Source organism: Leptinotarsa decemlineata, unplaced genomic scaffold (genome assembly GCF_025532065.1).
Source record: "Leptinotarsa decemlineata unplaced genomic scaffold, Ldec_3_MD MMD2_tig00026282_RagTag_RagTag, whole genome shotgun sequence".
Lineage (NCBI taxonomy): Eukaryota > Metazoa > Arthropoda > Insecta > Coleoptera > Chrysomelidae > Leptinotarsa > Leptinotarsa decemlineata.
In genome coordinates this window covers 8,190,144-8,212,049 of record NW_027412668.1, presented here as the reverse complement: position 1 = coordinate 8,212,049, position 21,906 = coordinate 8,190,144, and the positions used below count along the sequence as shown (strand labels likewise).

Sequence of the window (21,906 nt, the reverse complement as noted above, 5' to 3'; positions counted from 1 at the left end):
CCAGAAAAAATTGTGACAATTATTGAGTCCTTCACAAAAAAATGACTTTTAAAGAAAAGTTTCTTTTCGCTCAACTGAGGTTTTGGCTTTCTATGTCTCCCTCTCTATACAGAAAAAATGTGAAAATATTCCAAAGAAATACGTATATCTGCCGCATACTGATAATTGGTATAACGGGCCATGTCCATATCATATCAATGATTAATATACGTGACAATAAGACTAAGTATACAACCGTCTAAACTGGAGCAAAATCCTCTTCTAACCCACTTGCTTCATTTTCGAACCCAAATAATACTCGAATTCATGAAAATTTGAGAATGTATGATTTTTATTGAAGATAAGGAAAGTAAATTTGTTCAGGCAGGAATGAGGATCTCTGAAATAATTAACACTTCAAGAAGGAGCAGCTAAGTGTCAGTTTCCTCTTCAAAATTATTCTATAAATTTTCATTCAAATATTCACATTCTGTACTCCAAAAATAACATATTCACGATATATGCTTTATAAACAGACGCGAAAGTAGCCTCTTTACACACCAGCGAGTTATAAATGAATTCACTGTATCGTCTTTTTCAACATTATCACGTATTTCATAGGAAGAAAGTAAAGAAACCTCACTATATCCAGGCAATAACATGCCACTCTCAACAATTTCTCCTGTCGAAGGTATCTTTCATAAAAGTTCGAATACCTATACTTTTATTGTATATTACACTGCTATTGTCGTGCATGCATAACCAAACAGATGGAAATTGACACTAAAAGATGAGAATAATGTCAGTTCGTATATCGCTGTTGAAACAATCGAATTGAAAATCGCGTATAAAATTCAAATATGAATGCTTGCAAAAGTAAAAAATTTAAAAAGCTTCTTTGACATCCATTGCTTTCATTACGTTGTACATGCAGAATGGAGTACGGCGAAAAGAAAGTAGATGCAATCAGCCAACGACAAGCGAAATGACAAAGGAATATGTTTTTGGGAATTTCATTACCAGGAAAAAAATATGAGAATCAAGAGAATATCCTCATTTCTCTTCACATTTATATTACATTACTGAGCCACCTGAAAATGTACCAGATTTGCAGAAAAAACAATGCTGAAAGTAATAATATACAGTGTGTAAAAGCCAAATGGAATAAATTCATTATTTCGGTTACTGTATATATTTAAAAAAAAATCCGTAACACGACAAATGTAAATTATAATTTGACATTCTTCATCGTGAAAATACCACCCCTACCTTCAAACCCCTCCGAGTGACAGGTACAACCCCCAATTTTTTAAGTAGGAAGTATAGGTTTGTGATATATCGTTTGAAAGGGCTCTTTATTCTCTATTCAAAAATTTTATCTCTTCAATTATTGCAACAATTGAGATAAAATGAATTAAAATCATGTGGTTACCAAAATTCTATAAAATACATTCAAAAACTGAAATGTAATACAGAACGTAATGAAATGTAGAATACGAAAAAGAACTATGGATGTTCACGGAGTGGATATTCAAAATGATCACCGCGAACGTCTTGGCATTATCCTAATTTCACATAAAACTGTCTTTTAACATTATTCAACATATCAAGCGTGAGCGACCTACTCGCAAGCTTTATGCGTTCTTTCAAGTAATTCAAATCTAAAGGTTTACTTTTGTACACAATGCTCTCACATATTCCCATAAAAGGAAATCTAATGATGAAAGATCAGGTGATCGCGCTGGCCATTCAATCGATCCTCGCCTCCGTATCCACCGATTAGAAAATGTTGTATCAAGGTATTGCCGGACATTAATTTGGTAATGTGGTGGTGCTCCATTCTGCTGAAACCATATCGTATTCACTGGAACTTGAGGGTTTCCTGGATCAGGATATAAATTTGCTGAACTTGTAATGACATTATTTTAAAGTAGTTCCAAATAATTATTGACATTCAAGTTGCCCTCAATGAAAAAAGAATCGATGATATGGTTTCTTACAATCTCTGCCCAAACATTAAGCTTTTGAAGGTATTGCGTGTGTTCTTCTCTCATCCAGTAACGATTTTCCGATGACCAGTAGCGGCAATTTTGTTGATTAGCATGACCGTTAAGACACGAAGTATACTCATCAGAAAACAAAACGTCTTCTAATTGGATGATATTGTTATCTAACATATTCGTCATTTGCTCACAAAAATTAGTTCTTCTATCAGAATCGTCTTCTATGAGCTCCTGAGTAGGTATCATTTCAAAGGTATGCATTTTATTTTCTTTTAATATGTTTACTATCCATGTAGCCATACATGAATAGTAAACATTGAATCTAGTGAATGCATGTCTACTCGATGTATGTGGGTTTTCCTCAAACTCAAACATCACATCTAATTTGAGTTCATCACGCATTTCATTGGCAGCTGCTTTTTTGATCTGCTCCACATGACCAAGCTCGCGAAACTACTTCCCTATTTTGCTTATTGTTCCTTGAGATATGTGCGGTAAATTAATAAATTTTCATGAAATAGGCGAGTTACTTCCTGTTGTGTTCAAGTTTTATCTCCGTAACCAATCATTTGTTTACCTGTTATTTTATGCATTTCCGTTAATCTAACCATTTGTCAGACTTAAAGTTAACGAACCGTATTTTCCAAAAATATAATTTAAAAATCTTCAAAGTTGCTCAAATCGTTTCGTAACACCTTACATATTTTGAATCAATTTAGTCAAAATTCAACCTTTCTCTCTTACACCTCACCCTCTACAGTTTTCTCGAACAATTCGACTATCTTGTTGCGTTATTCAAAAACAACTGGGTTTCTCATTTCCAGCCGGACAGTTGCATCAGAAAATACACGGATCTCCACGCTTATTGCGTCGTTTACAGCAGTGCAGATCGGTCCAGCATGGAAGCTGCGGAGCAGATCCTTCAGAATTTATGGACGCTAGACACAATCAGTACCAAGGCTGTGATTCTTGTGGCGAATAAAGCAGATTTAGTGAGGTCCAGAGTCGTGTCGACAGAAGGTTAGTATCGAAAAAATGCATAGGGTGGTGGTGAAAAGTATGGATTTTAAAAAAATTAAAATTGTTATTGTTTGAACGGGACAACTCAAAAAATTGAAATTTGGAATAATGAAATTTGGAATAATGAAATTAATGCATGAATACTTCATTCTGAAGTGAAATTGACATATGAAGCTTTCAAGATGGCGACTGGGCGCCATCTGGGAAAAGAAAATCAAATAGAAAGGGGGATCTTATGACACATCTTTTTGAAACTCCTGATAAATGCTTCACAACCCTAGAATATAATGTCAATATCTTCAACTACCACGAAATAACGGAACTTTTAGTAATTGCCTGAATACATTGACATTTAACTACATAATAGAAGGTAATAAGCTTGAAGTCAGTCGAGAAGATGCTCGAAATGGTTGCCTTGAACTTCTCAACATATGAACAGCCTATCCGATATTTCACACCGAACATTTTCGAACACAGTAACGTCAATATCTCTATAAATATTTATTATTCTCTGCCGTATATCCAATATTGAAGCAGGTTCAGTTTCGTACACCTTTTGCTTCAAATAGCCCCATAAAAAAAGTTCCGAAGTGTCAAATCTGGCGAGCGGGCTGGCCATTCTGTCGAACCTCGACAGCCAATCCAACGACCGGGAAAAATAGTATCCAAATAGCTCAATCTACACAGCGTATGCTGTGTACATTTCAATTTCCAAAATATTCATAAAGTATAAGTACCAGACAGGTGATTTATTTATTTCGATCATACTGGATGATGAAATAATTAGGACATTAAGTATTATTTACCATTTCAAGATATACACGCAGGTTACTGAAATTAGGTTGAGTTTCCTCTTTTTTCATTTCTTTTCTCTCCACTCAAAAATTCATACTATCACCAATCACTGACTCTGTGGGAGGATCAAAACATAGTAAAAATGAATATCGTCTACATGAATCGTGTTTCGTACAAAATATATTTCTTGTTTCATCCGTTCATTGTAATTATATCTCTTCTCACACGAAATCACATTCCAATATGTATTAACGAACTTTTCAGGATCTCATTCACATTCATATATTTTTCAATTTCATTTACTCCGGAAATTCCGCCTGGCTCCTTTCTACATCACATATCAGTACATGCAATAGCTTAAAATTGTATTTGAATATCTCAGAATTTCACAATATTCTTCTGTGCAGTGGTTTCATACTCATTTAAATATAAAATTTGCTATATGGATGAAGAGATGGAAATAATTTTTTTGGAATTTACAATTTTGAATGCATTGAGGGTTATTGACGGATCAGTGTATTTAAAAAACTATCGGGAACACTTTTGTGGTGAAAATAACCCTGTCAGTATTTTTCGAGTTTGACTGCCTTCGATTTTCGGAAAGAACAGCCTTCAAACTCGAAAAATAGGGACACTGAAAACCTTGGCCGCGAAAGCCTCAACCATTCCGTGAAAAATAACGCTGTTATCCGTTTTCTTCAATAATATAGGAAACCTGATCGAAGAACATGACTTTTGCCACCATTGTACATCCTCCCGAAGAGTTGTCCTAATAGGTCATTGTCCATCCTGCCCTTTCCAGGAAGGTGGACAGGTCACTAGGAAACATCTCTTTTATATCAGCAGCAACCTTGAGGTATCACACGGCGACCTCCGTGAAGATTTTTGGAAGGTGCAGCAGTGCCCTTGCTGTTGGAGGTGAAGTGGGGAAGAAGGAGGGTGCACTTATAGTGGCTGCCACTCCTGCCTCTTCCACTCTCTTTCTTCTTTTGGCCTCAGCGCCGCAAATGCGCCGAGGCTATCCCCAGCCACCGTCATAGATTGAGGTGAGCACTTCTGTCCCGCCTCGGGATTGGTTTTTGTTGTGCCTGTTTTGTTTGTTTCATATATGTGTGTTCCCACGAGTACCAAGGAAAGGGTTGTTCACCTCTGGCAGAGCCCCGCATTACCAGAGGAAGACTGATTACAATGAGGTTTTGCCCGGTTCTCCAAGAGGATCGTTCGTAACCGCATATCACGCTGCGGCCATTCAGCTGCCGACACGATTCCTTACACCTTAGCTTGGGTAGGCTGGTCCACGGTGGCATGTTTCGCAAAGGCTTTTGGGGATTTTAGTTCCCTTCACCCTACTTATTTCTGAGCTGGACTTGTGGGGTTCACCATACTCTGTGAGGAAGATGTCTTCAATGATTACCAGGTCTCACACTCTGAAAGATATTGATTCAGACCGCTGTGTAGAATTAGAAGAGCTGATTTCACTAGGAGTACAAATTCCTACTATTAATTTCCAAGTCCGTTTCCCAATCACATGCCATCTTAAACTACATCATATAGAAGATGCGGAGTCCATCATAAGGAAAAAGAGGATGCACCCGCAGATTATTTCATCCTCTCAGAGACCCATGAACCATGAATGCAAACCTGAGTACTCTAAGAGCTCAACTACTATTCGTTGGGAATCTTCACTTCAACCTGCCCCTAGTGGGTTCTTGCAGCAAGAAATATAGCGGGATAATTGTGAGCCCAGTGCAATAGAGAAATGTTTACTCTCAGGTGAATAATCTTCTGAAAGTTCTTCCTCGTCACCAAAATAAGACGATATACTTTGTGAAATGTTCAATAGTATGATTTGATAGGTAAAACCTCTGACTTGAAATGAATCTAAAGAATTAATCTTTCCAGAGCATTTAGTGTTGAATGTCAGTAAAAGGTTGTAACTTTTTTGTCCGAATCGATGAATGGATCCATTATTTGCCTCTTTTATTTACGTCGAATCAAGGAAAAAGTTCTACCTAATGTCCCTAATCAAAAACATAAATTGTTTTCAAATTATAATTCAAAATAATTATACTCGGAAATCCATCTAGAGTGACTATACTTTTATTCCACTCCACTTTTTCGTACCATAGTTACTGAGTTATATGTTCAAAATGATTATTATATATTCTCAGATTATAACTTGTCAGATCAGGGTTTGACCAACTTATGTACAGTTGCATCAAAAAATTTCATAATTATATCGAAGAATGTTAGTCTTACTTTCTACAAGTTTTTGGGAATCAAAAGGAATTTCATTATTCCCAATTTGCCAGTCGTCAGAGTTCTTGCATTCGCCAATCCTAATATTCGATCAATAGAAGTTCCTGAAACTTTTCTCAGCTGTAAAAGTTCTAAATTTGAAAATATCTAGGACAAAAATAACTTTAAAACAAAATTTCAAGTAGTTCACAATCTCACCAACGAAATCTTGGTTTCTTGGTTTTTCTCATTCAAGAGGAATATCCAAGTTTCATTACTTTAATATACATTATACGTACAAACCACACTTTATACATTGCACAGTTTTCCGCTGATAATTATCCCTTTCTATCAAAGCAGTGAAATCATAATAATCCCACTTAGTCGAGAAAGCACACGTAATAACATTGAGATAAGTGAATAATCAACAATAATCCCTACGGACAAGATTATCTTTTGTAGGGTTCTTGATTATTTCTTGTAGTCACTTTAATATATGCACATTTTCAATGTAACCACTGCCATTCATGAAATAAATTGATTGATTGATCTCACATCATCAACTTCTTTACTCCATTCACTTTAATCTGTATCTCAATGTTCCCCTCATGTTACCGTTTTCCAATATAAAAATTATTGATTATGTAGGTTATCGATTGTTCTATTGAAAACACTTTCCCAATACCAGAACAAAAATTACAGTCTCTCGACGCGCGTTTCGCTAACCAAATTAGCGTCCTCAGGAGATCATTATGTTAGTGATTGTCTCTAATATTTATCAGTTTATTATTTAGAATTGTTACTTACGAAACCAAATAGAGATCTGATCCAAATAGGACCTTGTCACTATTCATAGAACTCATTCCTTACTTTTCGAATTCCAAGCTTTTGAACGCATAAAGAAACCTGGTGTCATGTCTCTACAGTTTTAAACATAGAGAAAATACATAACAAATTAGCGGTATTGAAATCAGGTAGTTTAGCGTAGGATCAAGCACAGGTACTAGTTAGGTAATAATAACCGGTGCAGTTAGGTAATAATAACAGGTAGTAGTTAGGCCACTAACATATAAAAACACTAAAATAGTAGTAAAATTTGGTCATAATGATCTCCTGGGTAGGCCTTTCGACGGGCGTTTCGCGTAACTTTGTTCTGGTGTTGGAAAAGTGTTTCAATAGATTCATTTCACGCCATTGGTTCCAGAACGAACTATCAAATGAAATCTATTCTTATTCTAAGTAAAAAACATATGGTACAAAAATATATTATAGGGATTTTCTGTCTGGGGCTATGAGACATTTACTTATTTGTCGAATTTTCTTTAGAAAAAATTTAGACAGGCGTGAAATTGGCTACATTTATTTCGAAGTCTACCCTATAGAAAAAACAGCATATCGAACAAAAAAAGGAACAAAGCTCCCTTCATCCTAGAGAGCTTTTACTCCAATGTCTTTTACTTGATTTAGTCGAGTGAGTGTCTGAAATAGATAAAAAGGGGATTTATAACTGAAAATCTAATCTTCAGATTGGATTCTACGGTAGGATTCTTGACGCCTCTTCATTTCATTATTGTCGTTATACTCGTACATATATCTCTTCGTTCAAAGCGAACAGTTAGCGAGTCAGTAGTTCTTGAGTTAAAGAAATTCAAATTATCTCAAGAGATTTTGTGATGGAATGCATTTCATAGAGTATATGAAGGATGATTCTAGACGAAGGCTGGTTAAAGTACAGTGCTTTGAAATCTGAAAATTGAAGACAATAAAAAATCATAGTTAACAAGTGGTGGAATTGGCCGTTGATGAAAATTAATTACGTAATCACGGAGCGTTTATACTCAACAAGCCTGAGGAAGCTATTGTATAGTGAAACACAGTAAAAGTATCATAATGAAGCGTGACTTCTATTCACTTTTTGATTTCTGATAAGAGTTTTCATTGCCAAAAATCTCATGAGTTTTCAAAAAATTCATTGATTCTCAAGAGTAATACGTGATTTCCCAAACGTGAACCTAAATATATGAGAAAATCTCCATAATATTGTAATAAATTAAAGCAAAAAACTCTCTCAAACAAATTTATTCTTAACAATATTTCACTAATCACAAACTAATTCATAGTCAACACTTAGCAACTAACGCTTAATTCATCTCCACTATTTGAAATCCTTGTTTAACCGCTCGATTCGCTTTCTGAACTCAACTGCCCTCTTGGGACGAGAAGCTGGCCTTATATATCGGTAAAGATCGTTCTAGAATTCTGTAGTTGTTTCGGTACTCGACTAGAGTTTAACCGGCGGTTGCCGACTACATTCCTTTTGCGGTGATGTCATGTGTTTGTTCACTGGCCGGCATATCGGTCAGGGGCGGCTTCAGATTTGTTATAATATAAAACAATAACAAAATAATTTGCTATTACGAATCTAATGACTGGTTATCTACGCGGTATCAAAAATTAACATAATTTACGAACTTGTGGAGTAGTCTATGTGGAATATGTGGTGAAATTTCGGAGACTTGAAAAATATAGTGTCGCTCAACATATATGAATGTTTTTATATTTTTTTGCAGGTATTTACATATTTTCAGGGAACATTATTAAAATTCTCGTAGAATTTTTTTTATTCAATTACAGGTCATGTTATCCGCTGATAATATAGCTTTTCATAGATTTCCGCATCAAACTTATAAAAGGACTTCTAATCTTTGACAATTGATAACTGCCACCTTGTTGAAGCTACATCTGTCAAATTAGTTGTCATGTATTTAGTCTGTATTGCCAAATACATTCAACACCACATGTAAATAATAAAATACTTTCATCAAATTGAGTATTCTGTTCGAGCAACGTACCGCGCTCGCGTACCAACTGGATCAACGATCTGACGAAAACATCGCCGCTGTCTTTGAGAGTATGCAGGAGAATCCGAGGCAGTTGGTATTGCGTCATTCACAAAAACACAGCTTCGTGACTTGGGCCTACACCCGTACAAAATTTAACTGACCTGGGAATTGAAGGTGAACGACCATATACAACGACGTGTGTTCGCCGAATGAGTTCTGGAGCAGTTGGCAACTGACCCTAATATTCGTCGGAAAATCATCTTCACCGATGAGGCCCATTTCTGGAAGAATATGAACGTGAACAAACAAAATTTTCGAATGTGGAACGATACCGACCCATATAAGATTCAAGTGCGTTCAATGCATTATGCACGAGTTTATACCATTTTTACGTCTGGATATCCATCTGATATTCGGAATTATCGTCCTATCTCAATCCTATCGAACTTTGCAAAACTTTTCGAAATTGTCATCTATAATCGCGTACATTCCTCAGTTCGTAATATTATATCTCCGCAACAACATGGATTTATGTCAAACAGGTCCACCATAACATAACGTAGATAATCGTGGTCAAGTTGATGTGATATATACCACAGCTGACTTGTCCGCATGGCCTACGACGAAATGAGCGACCGTGTGAAGGCTCTCCATGAGCGGATCAAGAATGGAGTTGATGACGTGGCGACATAACCCCCATTCATTTTCCTTCCTTAGAATTTTTTTCATAGAGTACACTTGAGTTGGTTTATGTACACAAAACACTGAGTGGTTAAGGCAGTGCATACTTATCTCTCTTCTTTCCAATCCAGAAAAAATATCAATTGGGACAGATTTTGTGAACACTTCATTCCAATTCATTCACACTCTGCTCTTTCAGTCTTGTTCCCATGAATCGTTTGGTGGTTCCGATATATACATTCCCATAAGTGCACGGTATGCGATAGACCCCTGCTGCTGATAATGGATCTCTTTCGTCTTTAGCCGACCTGAGGCTTTGTTGTATCTTGTTGTACCTGTTTCGATTTCGTGTTTATCCAATTGTTTTCCAATTCTGTTCATGACCCTAGGGATAAACGGTAGATATGCGCGTGCAACCATTTGACCTTTTTTCGCTTTTTGAACCGTGGTGCTCTTCGATTCCATGGCTTTCCTGATGTATACTGATTTTGCTAAAATATTTGATCGACTTGATCACATTATCCTTCTACAAAAACCTCCACAAATTTGGTTTTCATAATTCAGTAGTACTTTTCATTAAATCCTTCAACAGTTTGTATCTTATAACGCCTATGATTTTTTTATTAGAATCCTTCAACTAGAGTACCTCAGGGGTCGAATCTCAGACCACTTCTGTTCTTATTATTTATTAATGACCTCAGTAATTATGCCGATTGTAATAAGTTATTTTTTGCAGATTATTTGAAAATATATTCACCTGTCGAAACTATCGAACACTGTAATATATTGCAACGACAGTTAGAAAATATACAGACTTAGTGTAAAGTTAACAAACTATATCTCAATGCATCCAAATGTATAGTAGTGTTTTATAGTAGGAAAATGTCAGTCATCGAGTAGATACCATTTCACTGTCACGGAGTAACTCAATTAAAGATCTTGGTGTATCTTTTGATCAAAAATTGTCTTTTTCCAACCATGTTATATCGAAAGTAAGTGAAGCAATGAGAGTAAATAGCTTTACAGTTCACAATTGTAGATGTTTTTTATAAACAGATCTGCTTTATTTACACTTTATGTAGCCTACTTAAGGTCAAAATTAGAATATGGGTCTGTTCTATGGTCTCCATTCTACAATTGCTATGATACATTAATTGAAATAGTTCATCGTCGTTTCCTAAAGTTTATTTACTTCAAATGTTATGGTATCTATCCTGATAGAGGTATTCCATATAAATCTCTTACAATAACATTCAATATTGAGAGTCTTGAATCACGCAGAAAACTTGCTGGAATAATTTTTCTGCACAAATTACTGCACAACAATGTGGATGCTATGAAATTTTTGTGTGCCTTATTTTAGAACTAGAAGTACAAAAACTTTTTAGAGCCGCCTGGCCAGAACCAATTTATACCTCAAGTCACCTACCTTTAACATTTGATGCGCCACGGAGATTTGACGTTGGTGATGCGCCCCACTCAGAGAAGCCGTGGCGGATATTTGAATGATGGCATCAATATGTCATGAAAAAAATCAATAATTTTGATGATAACTCACACGCTCTTTGTTTCATTTGAATTTAAAGATAGGAAGTGCTTAATGAAAGACCCTACATAAATTCAAATACTTGTTCTTCAAATTAGTTCAGATTGTAACTCACTGTAATTGATTTCTGTGAATTTGAGAAATTTTTCCTGCCAGAATGGTTTGAACCTGATGGGAACCATCGTTTCAAAAATTTGGGTGCAGACAGAAATATGTTGGTGACAATCTAGATCCCTAATCAGATCAAAGTTAGACTATGCATCAATAGTATATAATTCGGCGAAAAAATCGGTTCTGAAACAACTGGATACTATTCACAATAACGCTATCAGAAATGTGCTTGGGGCATTCTGCACAAGTCCAACCGAAAGCTTACAATGTGAATCAGGCGAACCATCTTCAGCAACTCGAAAGCAGTTTTTAATCCTCACCTATGCTGCTTCCATTACAGCAAACCCTGGAAACCCAGTATACCGTAATGTGATTGCCCATAGATTTACGTCAACATATGCTAAGAATAAAAGAGCTGACCTTCCTTATTACGAGAGACAAAATCATTATCTACATAATTTGAACCTAAAACAACCAAAAACATTCTTCGACCCGAATATTCCTAACCCCATCCCATGGACTATCCCAAAAATCTTCATTGATACAAACCTCAACCAGCTTGAAAAGAGAGACATCAACTACGAAGTCATCAAATGTAATTCGATACGAAATACAAGGAGTTTCACACAGTCTACACGGACGCATCCAAATCTGAAGACGGCGTAGGAGTCGCTTTTACCAGTCTTCAATCTAGTTCATCATCCAAACTCCCTCTAGAAAGCTCAGTATTCACTGGGGAACTTCACGCCATATGGAAAGCACTGCAAAACATAGAGAAGAACAACTCCATGACATTTTTAATTGTGTCAGATTCTTTAAGTGCCCTGATAGCATTCAACCAATTATACTCCAACCATCCCATCATCCGTCATATAAAAGAACTGATCAATATACTTTACGGAAAAGGAGTAGTCATAAAATTCATATGGGTTCCTTCTCTCGTAGGTATAAAAGGAAATGAAAAGGCTGACAGTTTAGCAAAAGAAGCCACTATCAGGCCTTTAAATAGTACAGAAAAATATGTTGTCCATATAGATATGAAACCGTACAATAAAAAAATACTCACTGAATTATGGCAAGATCAATGGATCAGTAAACTTTCCATCGTGAAAACAAGTGTACTTCCATGGATACATCTCCCGACAAGTAGGAAAACCCAGGTCGTAATATCTTGTTTGCGAATAGGCCACATTCGCCTCACCCATGGATACCTCATTACCGGCGACACCAGTCCTATGTGTGAAGTGTGCGACTCGACTCTCCAGTAACTGTAGACCATAACAACGTAACGAAAGACTAACTCATGGCATCGCGCCTTCAATCAAGAAAGCATTAGGACCTAAGTGTAATTTTGAAAATATTGTAACGTTTTTAGAAAATGTCAACTTGTTAAACTGTATATAATACCACTGCAACTGATGCATTGTTCAGTCGCTAATAACCCTGGAGGTTGATGCGACTTCACATAAAGTAAATTAAAAAAAATGTTTCCAATTCAAAAATTTTTTCAAAACAACATAAGACTCTATCTCTGCCTTTGAGCGGATATTTCCTTTAATATTTATTATTCCAAAAGATCCTAGTCGAAAGTGAAGGAAAACTATTCGACAATTCTCCAACTCGTCAACATGGAAATTGAAATATCTTTCCACTCGGTTACTTCCAAAATCCTCTTTCCATGACGTTTCGTGCGTGGAATATGAAATTTCCTTTGATTTCCTTTTTGCGCCTTGGTAAGCCTTCAATGGCATTTTTGTAATGAAAAAACTGAAATTGTTAGTATAACGTCAAAGGAATGAGAAAGGTATTGCCATATTTTTCCACAATGTCAAAACGGAAAGAATAGGAAGATTGATTATTAATAAAATGAGTCTTGATTGATAGAACAAATGAGGTGAATTTTTATTTTTCCAAAAAATATTCATTTATTAATCGATTTCTATTTTCTCTACTTCAAAATAGTCCCCTTCAGATATAATGCACTTTTGCTAGCTGTTCTGATATGCACTTTTTGGTATGTCCCTAAGCTCTCTTAGCCATTCGGTTTTTATCTCCTCAATAGTCGCAAAACGCCGTCTTTCCATGGGTCTCTTCAATCTTGGGATCGGGAAAAAGTCGCAGGAGGCCAGATCTACTTAATACGGAGGCTAGGGCATGATTATGGTGTTTTGGTGAGAAAATAACGAATAAGCAATGACGAGTAAGCAGGTTCATTATCGTGATGCAAAAGTCAAACTGAACGTGCTAAACGTTATTTATATTTGGTAATAATAATGTTCTCAAGGTCATATATTTCCAAGGTCATTTTTTTCTTATAATTTGTAGGATTTTTCAGATAACCGAAGTTAGCTAGTAGTATGAAGTTTCCTTTCTTTTCCAGGAAAATATTGTACCGTTAGCATTTGAAATAGGTAGAGCATGTGGTTAAATTTGGACGTACTCAATTCTTTTTAAAAGGTTACTCAGATCTTGTCAGAAAAGGGAAAACAAGATGCAAAAAAGAGTTGGTGTACACTTCGTGTAGCATTTCATCAATTTCAAAATCACACATCAATATTCAATAATCGAAAAGGGAAGAATCTGAAGTCAAATAAATACTTTCATTAATAACTATATAATAATAGAACATATAACATATAAAAAAAAATATTCTCTTACTAGCAATTTCGTGGGAATTGACATTTCACAAATAATTTCAAATCGGTTCAACCAATATAAACGAATAATTTATCATGTGATGACCTCAAGTGTTTAAAAAAATGAGAGCGATCGTCCAGTACTGTACGAGGGCTATTACACACAAGTATGATGTAAATCAAAAACTTGATAGGTAAAACAATGAAAAATATTAAATTTGGTTTAGACATAGTATCCCGAATAGACTAAGCAGTAGTCTAAAATTCCACGAAGTTGGTTGAAGCCAAAAGTTGTACCATTCACTCCATTCAGGTTCGTCATAACCAAATAATATAAGGAAAGACAACTAGAGGAGTAGATGAAGCATCCTTGGATTAAATAGTTAGTGACAGGCTCTTCAGATGGACCACCTTCTCAATCCTCATGATCAGGTGAAGGCCGAAGAGATGAGTTTCTGGGGAAGGTAGTTCATCTAGAGTGGTTGAAACAGGCTGAAAAGTTGAACAATCTTCCTTTCGTCTTCACCAAGAAAGAAATGGAGATACAAAAATTCTATATCCTCATAACCAGGTACAAACCGGAAAGACGATCAGAGCAGAAAAATGATTCATCATTGTAACATCTCGATTGTGAAAATTATTCAAATTTCCATGGAAATGGTTTCAGTCCAATAAGACAAAATAGCGGACAGAACCAAAGCAGAAACTGCCATCAGCAAAATGAAGGAAATCAAAAGGAAATCTTCTCATACATTTTAGATTAACTCAAATTACATGGGGTGAAGGTTCTCCAGAAATCTTGTCCTCCATAAAACCTTTTAAATGAACGAACATTTCAGAATTATGGTTACCAAAAAAATTTGCAAAAACTCACCTCGTACCGAGGTTGAATTCAGGACAAACAAAATTTGACCACTAGACATAGTGCTTGATTAACGCAGGAACATTCAAAGTTATAAATGATCCACTCTGGATATGAATTTACTTACAAATTTGTTTTTCTGTCGGAGTACACTAATTTCGACTAGCGTCGTTCCTCATACGAACAGAAAAGGCGAGCTAACATGGCTACCTCGAGCACTTCCATTTACTTTAAAAACTATTAAAACAAGTAACGACATCTGACTATACAATTTCTAAGAAGATAACATATTAAACAACAGAGTTTTATCACAAAAGGAGTTTTGTTAATGGAGGGTAGGCCATCCGGTGGACGATAACCAAATTTGTAATTTAAACACGGTATAAGTATTATGCTGATGATGTTAACCTGTTTATCGAAACACTTGCCTAGAGACAGCATTTTGAGGGATTTTTTTTTCAATAGATTCCACTTCTGATGAAGAACATAAGCCCTAAAAGAAACGTAACTATGTCACCACATTTCAAATTTCTCAGTGTCGAATGCCTTCATCGGTAGTTTATATATTCTACAATCCAGAAACTTCACAAAAGGTAAGCAATTCAAGAAACCACACAGTTCTCTCGTGACTTGTGAAAAGTCTTGCAATTAAGTACTGTTTTCTACAAATGGCTTCCTTTTCATTTCCTTTCCAGACGTAATAACAGTATCATCTGTATTGGAGACTTTGGATTGCAGTTGCTACACAAACGGTCATTTATAACTTTGACAAGTGGAAATTAACGGAGGAAGGAATAATTATTATGTGGAAGGTGAAAAAACCACTTTGTTCCAATCATGCCAGAAACTCATTCAAATTATATTTTCTCAATGACACATCGTGATTTGAATTCTTTCACGAATATAACCTTTCCATTTCGCACCTGTCAGCAAAACGAATAATATAATTTTATGGAAATTGTAAACTTTCTTTAACAATCATATTCAGCGAAAATAAATAACTGCCGTTAAATATATTTTCCTAACAATAATAAGAAATTTCGCTGGTAGGTAATTATACAAGTCATTCCGGAAGTTGTTTCAGAAAAACCGAAGGACAAAGAACAAATTTTCCGTCTACTCAGTGAGAAGGCTTTACATCAACTTTCAAAAAACTGTTCCGTAAGTGGAATCTTTATGAAAAGGTGTCACTCTGATACTTTTCCAGGATTTGACGGGTAAAATAAATCACTGGCGTGAAATTAATCTTTTAAAACACTTTTCTCACAGCAGCACAAAATACTCTTTATTGACACCCGTTTCGCTAAGACTTCATTATGAAATTTTCACTAGGTAGCTTGCTAAAAACACAACACATGTTCACTATGCAGCCGTGTTCCTACTGACCAAAGTGAGTGGATCTATTCGACCCTCCACAACAACCCGCAAGGGTTTATTGTGGTTCACACATATTCACACTTGACCAAATAAACCCAACTTTTTAACGAAGCCGATTAGTTTGTATGGTGAGTGGTCTTTCAGGTCAGATGGTGAAAGAACGGTTCTGCCGAACTTTGAAAACCTAATTCGGTCTCCACCGGGGCAGGCACAAAGTATGTGCTCTACTGTTTCATCATTTTCCAATCAGAGGCGACACACATTGTCTTTCGACAGTCCGAGTCTGTGCATATGATGATTCAAATGATAGTGATCTGTAAGAAGGCCTGTTAGACATCGTAGTTCATCCCTATTGTAGTCCAACAACTGTTTGGTATCAAGCTTCGAAAGGTTAATAAACGCCTTAGAGTGAGCCAATCCTGGAAGATTCTGCCAGAAATTCATAAATCTTCTTGCCATCCAGGTGTTCAATCTTTGTTTGGCTGCTTGCAGCACCCTCCTTCACTAGGGGGTCAGCAGCCTCGATGCCTTCCAGGCCAGTATGGCCAGGAATCCAGACCAGAGACAATCTGTATTCCTATCGTTTTCGGCAATTTGCTACAAATTTAGACGTTGCTCGGTAGGAGCCAAGAGCTTCCAACGCCGCTTGACTGTGTGAGAACATTTTTATTGACTTGGATTATTGAGGTTGGATTCTTACAATCTCTCCGCACACAATTCAATAGCGTACATTTCTGCTTAAAATACAGTGGTATAGGTTCCTATGCAGGTTGATATCTCTGTCCTGGGTCTGCGACTGAAAACACCTGCACCAGAACCGGAAGGTGTTTTAGATCCATCTGTGAACTAACAACTCTCTGTTCTCAATATTTCCTTTTCCCATTGTTCCCAATAAATGCTTCATATAATGTAAAAAATAATTTGGATCATATTTTCTTTCATTTACTCAATCACTAATAATGCTACCTGATTAAAACCTACCTAATTAAAAATATTCAAACCTTGTGAAATAAATTTCAGCAACCCATTGAATGGGCATGTAATGAACTGATTGCTGATTTCCACATTAGGAAAAGATTCAACAGAGGACAGAAAGTAATATACTCCTCTCTCGTAGAAAGTCATATCCGATATGGTATTGAAGCCTGGGGTGGTGCGCTTAAAACCCATCTCAATCGACTAGAAGTGATACAGAGACGGTTCTTGAAATTAATGCTACAGAAAAGCTCTAGATACAACTCTGATAGCCTCTACAAAGAAATAAAAATCATGGATATCAGGCAATTATTTTACCTTTGTGTGAATATGAAATACCACTTTCAAAAACATAAAGCTGATATTCCTAACCATGAATACAATACTCGAAACCGTAACAAACACATCCTACCGCATGCTACAAAATCAAAAACTCAAAGAGCATACTCTTATGTTTCAATAAAAATGTATAATACCCTACCAGGAGATATAAAAAAATGTAAAAGTAAACAAAACTTCAAGAAAAAGTTAAAGAAATATATCAATGAAAATGAAAGGAATATGATCTCCCAACTATTTGAACCCTAGTGGAATACAACCAATGTATGTCATTTAACTTTTTTGTATTATTTGAATTGTATTCTTTATAGAATTTAAGCTGACTATATATATATTAGTTTTAGAGTTGTATATTTTTAAAATTTTACCATTTGATAATTTTTATACATATATTTTTCCTTTTTTATTTGTCTATTTATCTGTTAATTTCAAGGAAACAAGTACTTTGTACTTATCCTTAATCACTTGTTCACTCCATGCAATTGTATTATTCATATATATTCATATATTGTTTTTTTTTTACTGTGAATAAAGTGTCTATTATTATTATTATTATTATTTTGTCATTCAGTAAAGTCTCAGAGATAATGAATCTATAATTCCCAAGTTCCAAACCTTTCTCTTCCAAGTATTATACATTATAGTCATGTGAATGTGGAATTTGTCTCCACATTGAAAAAGTTACTCCTATGTTCTTTCATTCTTCGGGAGAAGCTTCTTCCCGCTTGTCCGATATAAAGTTATTGGTGGGTTCACCAAAATATGTCAATATCCTATGATTACCATCGTTTCTCGAAGTGGGATGATTTTAGCAAACAGCTTGTTTTCGTAGTTTTCATTGGTAAGAATGTTGTAGATAATCGTTGACAGCTCTTTGCTTGATGATACCCAGTTCTCTCTGATATTTACTTTTTGACAGAAGGATATTCTGTGAAGTTAACTATAGAATGCTACTACTTTATGCTGATGCGGATATGTCAAGAAATCATGTATGCCAATGTATGGGATGGTTTGTGTAGTATAGAAATTGACTTGTGGTTCTTGGTCGCAACTTCATAAATACCAAAGAATAAAAGAACAGAGGAATAGTTTCCTTAACATGAAGAACAATTTCACATCTGCAAGCCATCTTATGGCAGAGGGACATGACTTCAACCACAACTATTACGAATAACATTTGCAAGAGAACGATTTGTAACTCATTCTTTCGGAATGCCTGAGCTGAAAATTTACTGAATGACCCATTAGAATGTTGCATCTGTTTTGTGATGTGGAAATTGATGATAAGTTTATTACAGGACTATTCAATGTATTTTTTAATAACTGAATGTAACTCATACCATTAATTTGTAATATGATGAATTGGAGGAGATGTAAGTTTTTACTTAGATGTGAACTCATAATTTTGAAAAGTGTTGATAGTAATATTTGTTGGTAGATGTAGATCAAAATGGAGTACTAATAATTTCATTCAATAGGGAACGAATAAATAATATCAAGGACAACATCGATATAATTTTTCTTGGGAAATGATATATTTTGGAATATACTTCATTCATTCTTGGAGTTCTCTGGGTTTCCTACATTTAAAACAATCTGAAGAATTAATAAGTCTAAATCCGTGAAGAAGTTTAGGGCCTCGTTTTGGCAAAGGGGATAATCATGACTATTTGGAGAAAAAATTAGAACCCAAACTTTTGAGATGTTTGAAAATCATTGAATTCAGAATTCGAAACATTTGCTGAATTATTGTTCAATGAGCTTGTTGTGTTTATGTCAAAGAAAGAATATAATTGCGCGTCATTCACAGACTTGTGACGTCAGCCAGCCCGAGAATATTCTGATGTGACATAAAATTCGAAGGGATTAGAAGAAAGAATTTTGCAATAAGTAAATAAGTAGACACGATTCAAATGACCATGCCATAGCAATGATGTAATGTTTCGTTGGAAATTGAGTTAAAGAGCCAGACATGCAAGTAACCAATTATACAGAACTGGTTTCATTTTCTTACTGCTGCGAAAAACATCAATTATTCGATTTCCGCTACCCACTGTACTCAACACGTTTCTGTAAAATCGCGAAAGACGCAAGCATGGCAAATCCCTTATAATAAAAGCGCCGATGATGTAAAAGGACCCAAGAAACGACGTGGGTTGACGAGAATACATTGTCTTTCCGGCGAGAAAGCCGAGGCCGAGCTCGTCCTATTAAGGCGGTTGTTGACCCGAGATATAGGCTGATTCGTGTCGGTTTTTCCGGAATATCCTTTATCCTTTGTATTATCCTTATCGCTCTCTATCGAACTTCGCATAAAGGGCGGGTAAAAAACGTCACTGTTTTCCGTGGGCCCAGACCACAGACAGAAATAATTCGTTATTCAGTTGACGGAAACCGAATGGGGAAAGTTTTCCCCTTTGGAGAACTTGCATTGATTCGTGGAAAAATTTCGGGTTCAAAGTTTGTTTCAGTTTACATGTTTGATTAGTTGTCACTGACTTGAATTGAATTTTTTTTTGGATCTGATTGAAGGTCTATCTTACTATAAACCAGCTGTCGCTCTCCTACGAACGAAAACCCTCAGAATTCGTACCTTGTGAGAGATAAAAATTGACGTATTCCCACTTCTCAACGTGCGATTACTAGCAAGGCAAAGCTCTAAAGATGATGCAGAGTAGGAGTTCACTTGTAATAATTTTATTTAGGAGAAAAATAACTTGAAAAGTCTCTGAATAAAAACTTCCGATATGTAGCTACTACGATCAAATCAATAGCAAATCATTAATTGTCAATTATGTGAATAATGCAACTGTTTATAAACCAGATAGTTACTTCTTTTAACTCATTATGAATCCACTGACCCCTTTCTCTTTCATTGACGATAACTCCGGACACTCGCATAGGACATGCCTGACAGTTTCATCTTTCTGTTCACACATCCTGCATAGAGGTGTGTCTACTAGCCCCATATTATGGAGGTGTTTCCTTAATTGACAGTGGCCAGTCAGAAATCCTACTGTTAAGCGTAGATTTTTCCTGGTCATCGCCAGATACTTCTTCGGCGCCGGCTTCCCAGTGTTGCCCAGAGTGATCCTTCGATTCCATCCCATCTCTTTAGGGATTGAGCATGGGTGTGACGTTTGGCTAGTTCCGCAATTGTCGAAGTCATCAGGCCATAGGTGCCACTGGCTGAGCCTATGGCGCCTCTTGCCATAGGCTCAGTCTCCATTGACCCATTCCTACTTCGAGGTTTACACCAGCCATGCGCAATCATAACATGGTCATTAACGCAACCTCCCTAACGTACAGGTCTAGAGGAGTCAGACCAGTAATTTATTCCATTACCGCGTGTTCTCACGGCTCCTGTGATGTTTAAAGAAGGCATTCGCTGTATTTGATTTCCTTTTTGGGTGGCCGTTGCTTGTAGAACTTTTGGTCCCCATGCAATGGCTCCGTACGTTAACATAGATCTATTATTGCAGTGTAGATCCAGGTGACCACATGGTGTGAAAAACCCCATGCGCGTTCCACTGTCCTCCGACATTGCTCATAAGCCACATATGCTATTTTTGCTCTACTCTATAGGTGAGAGTTACATGTCAGCTTCCTGTCGAGGATAGTAACAAGATATTTCACCTCTTCAGAGGAGTTTAGTTTGCTTTTAAAGATTTCGGAAGGTTTTAAGCCCGAAAAAATTATTTTCCTGGTGAAAAGGACCATCTCAGTCTTCTTGGGATTGATCGACAATGACTGTTCCTCAGACCATGTTGCTATTAATTTGAGCCCATCCTGCGTTCTATTGCACGTTGTGTTCACAAATTTGCCGGCCTGCAAAATAACTATGTCATCTGCATATGCAATGGTGTAGAATCCATTATTGTTGAGGTAATCATCCAGAACTATGTTCCAAAGAAGAGGTTATAAGGCCCCTCCCTGTGGATATATTCTACATTGATACTTACTGCTCTACTAGAAAGCATATTGAGTATCCATTCTCCTACTACCAAAGGTACATTTCTGGAGTGTAGTTGGTGGACAATTGTTGAAAAAGTTGTTTTATCAAACGCTCCCTCGATATCTATGAATTTACCCAGGGTAGATTCTTTGTTGTCCAATGATCTTTCGATTCTGCCAACCACATGGTGAAGGACCAAATCAGTAGACCTTCCCGGAGTATATGCATGCTGATTTGGATGAATTGAGTTGTGAACTAGAACTCCATCTCTCACATAGCCTCTCCATAGTTTAAAAAAACGATGTGAGACTAATTGGTCGGAATGCTTTTGGTAAGGTGTAGTCCACCCTACCTGGTTTGGGTATAAATACTACTCTTACTTACTTCTCTCCACTTACCGGAAAGCACTTTTCAGCAGCAGATAACATTTTTGTTCTGGAGACGGAAAAGTATTTTCAATAGACACTGAATGTTTATTCATAGAGATATTTGAAAAATTGAATAATATGATTCAATCGGTAAAAGTAAAAGAATTTGAATTGCTTC

At 36.2% G+C, this 21,906-nt stretch overlaps 1 protein-coding gene across 1 annotated transcript in view; it reads left to right on the top strand.

Annotated features, from left to right (window-relative positions):
• LOC111502440 (uncharacterized) overlaps window positions 1–21,906 on the top strand; it is a 188,159-nt gene that overhangs the window by 163,530 nt on the left and 2,723 nt on the right. The window contains exon 8 of the mRNA XM_023156529.2: window positions 2,807–3,002. Within this exon, the coding sequence (XP_023012297.2) occupies window positions 2,807–3,002 (196 nt within the window). The remainder of the gene's footprint in view (window positions 1–2,806; window positions 3,003–21,906) is intronic.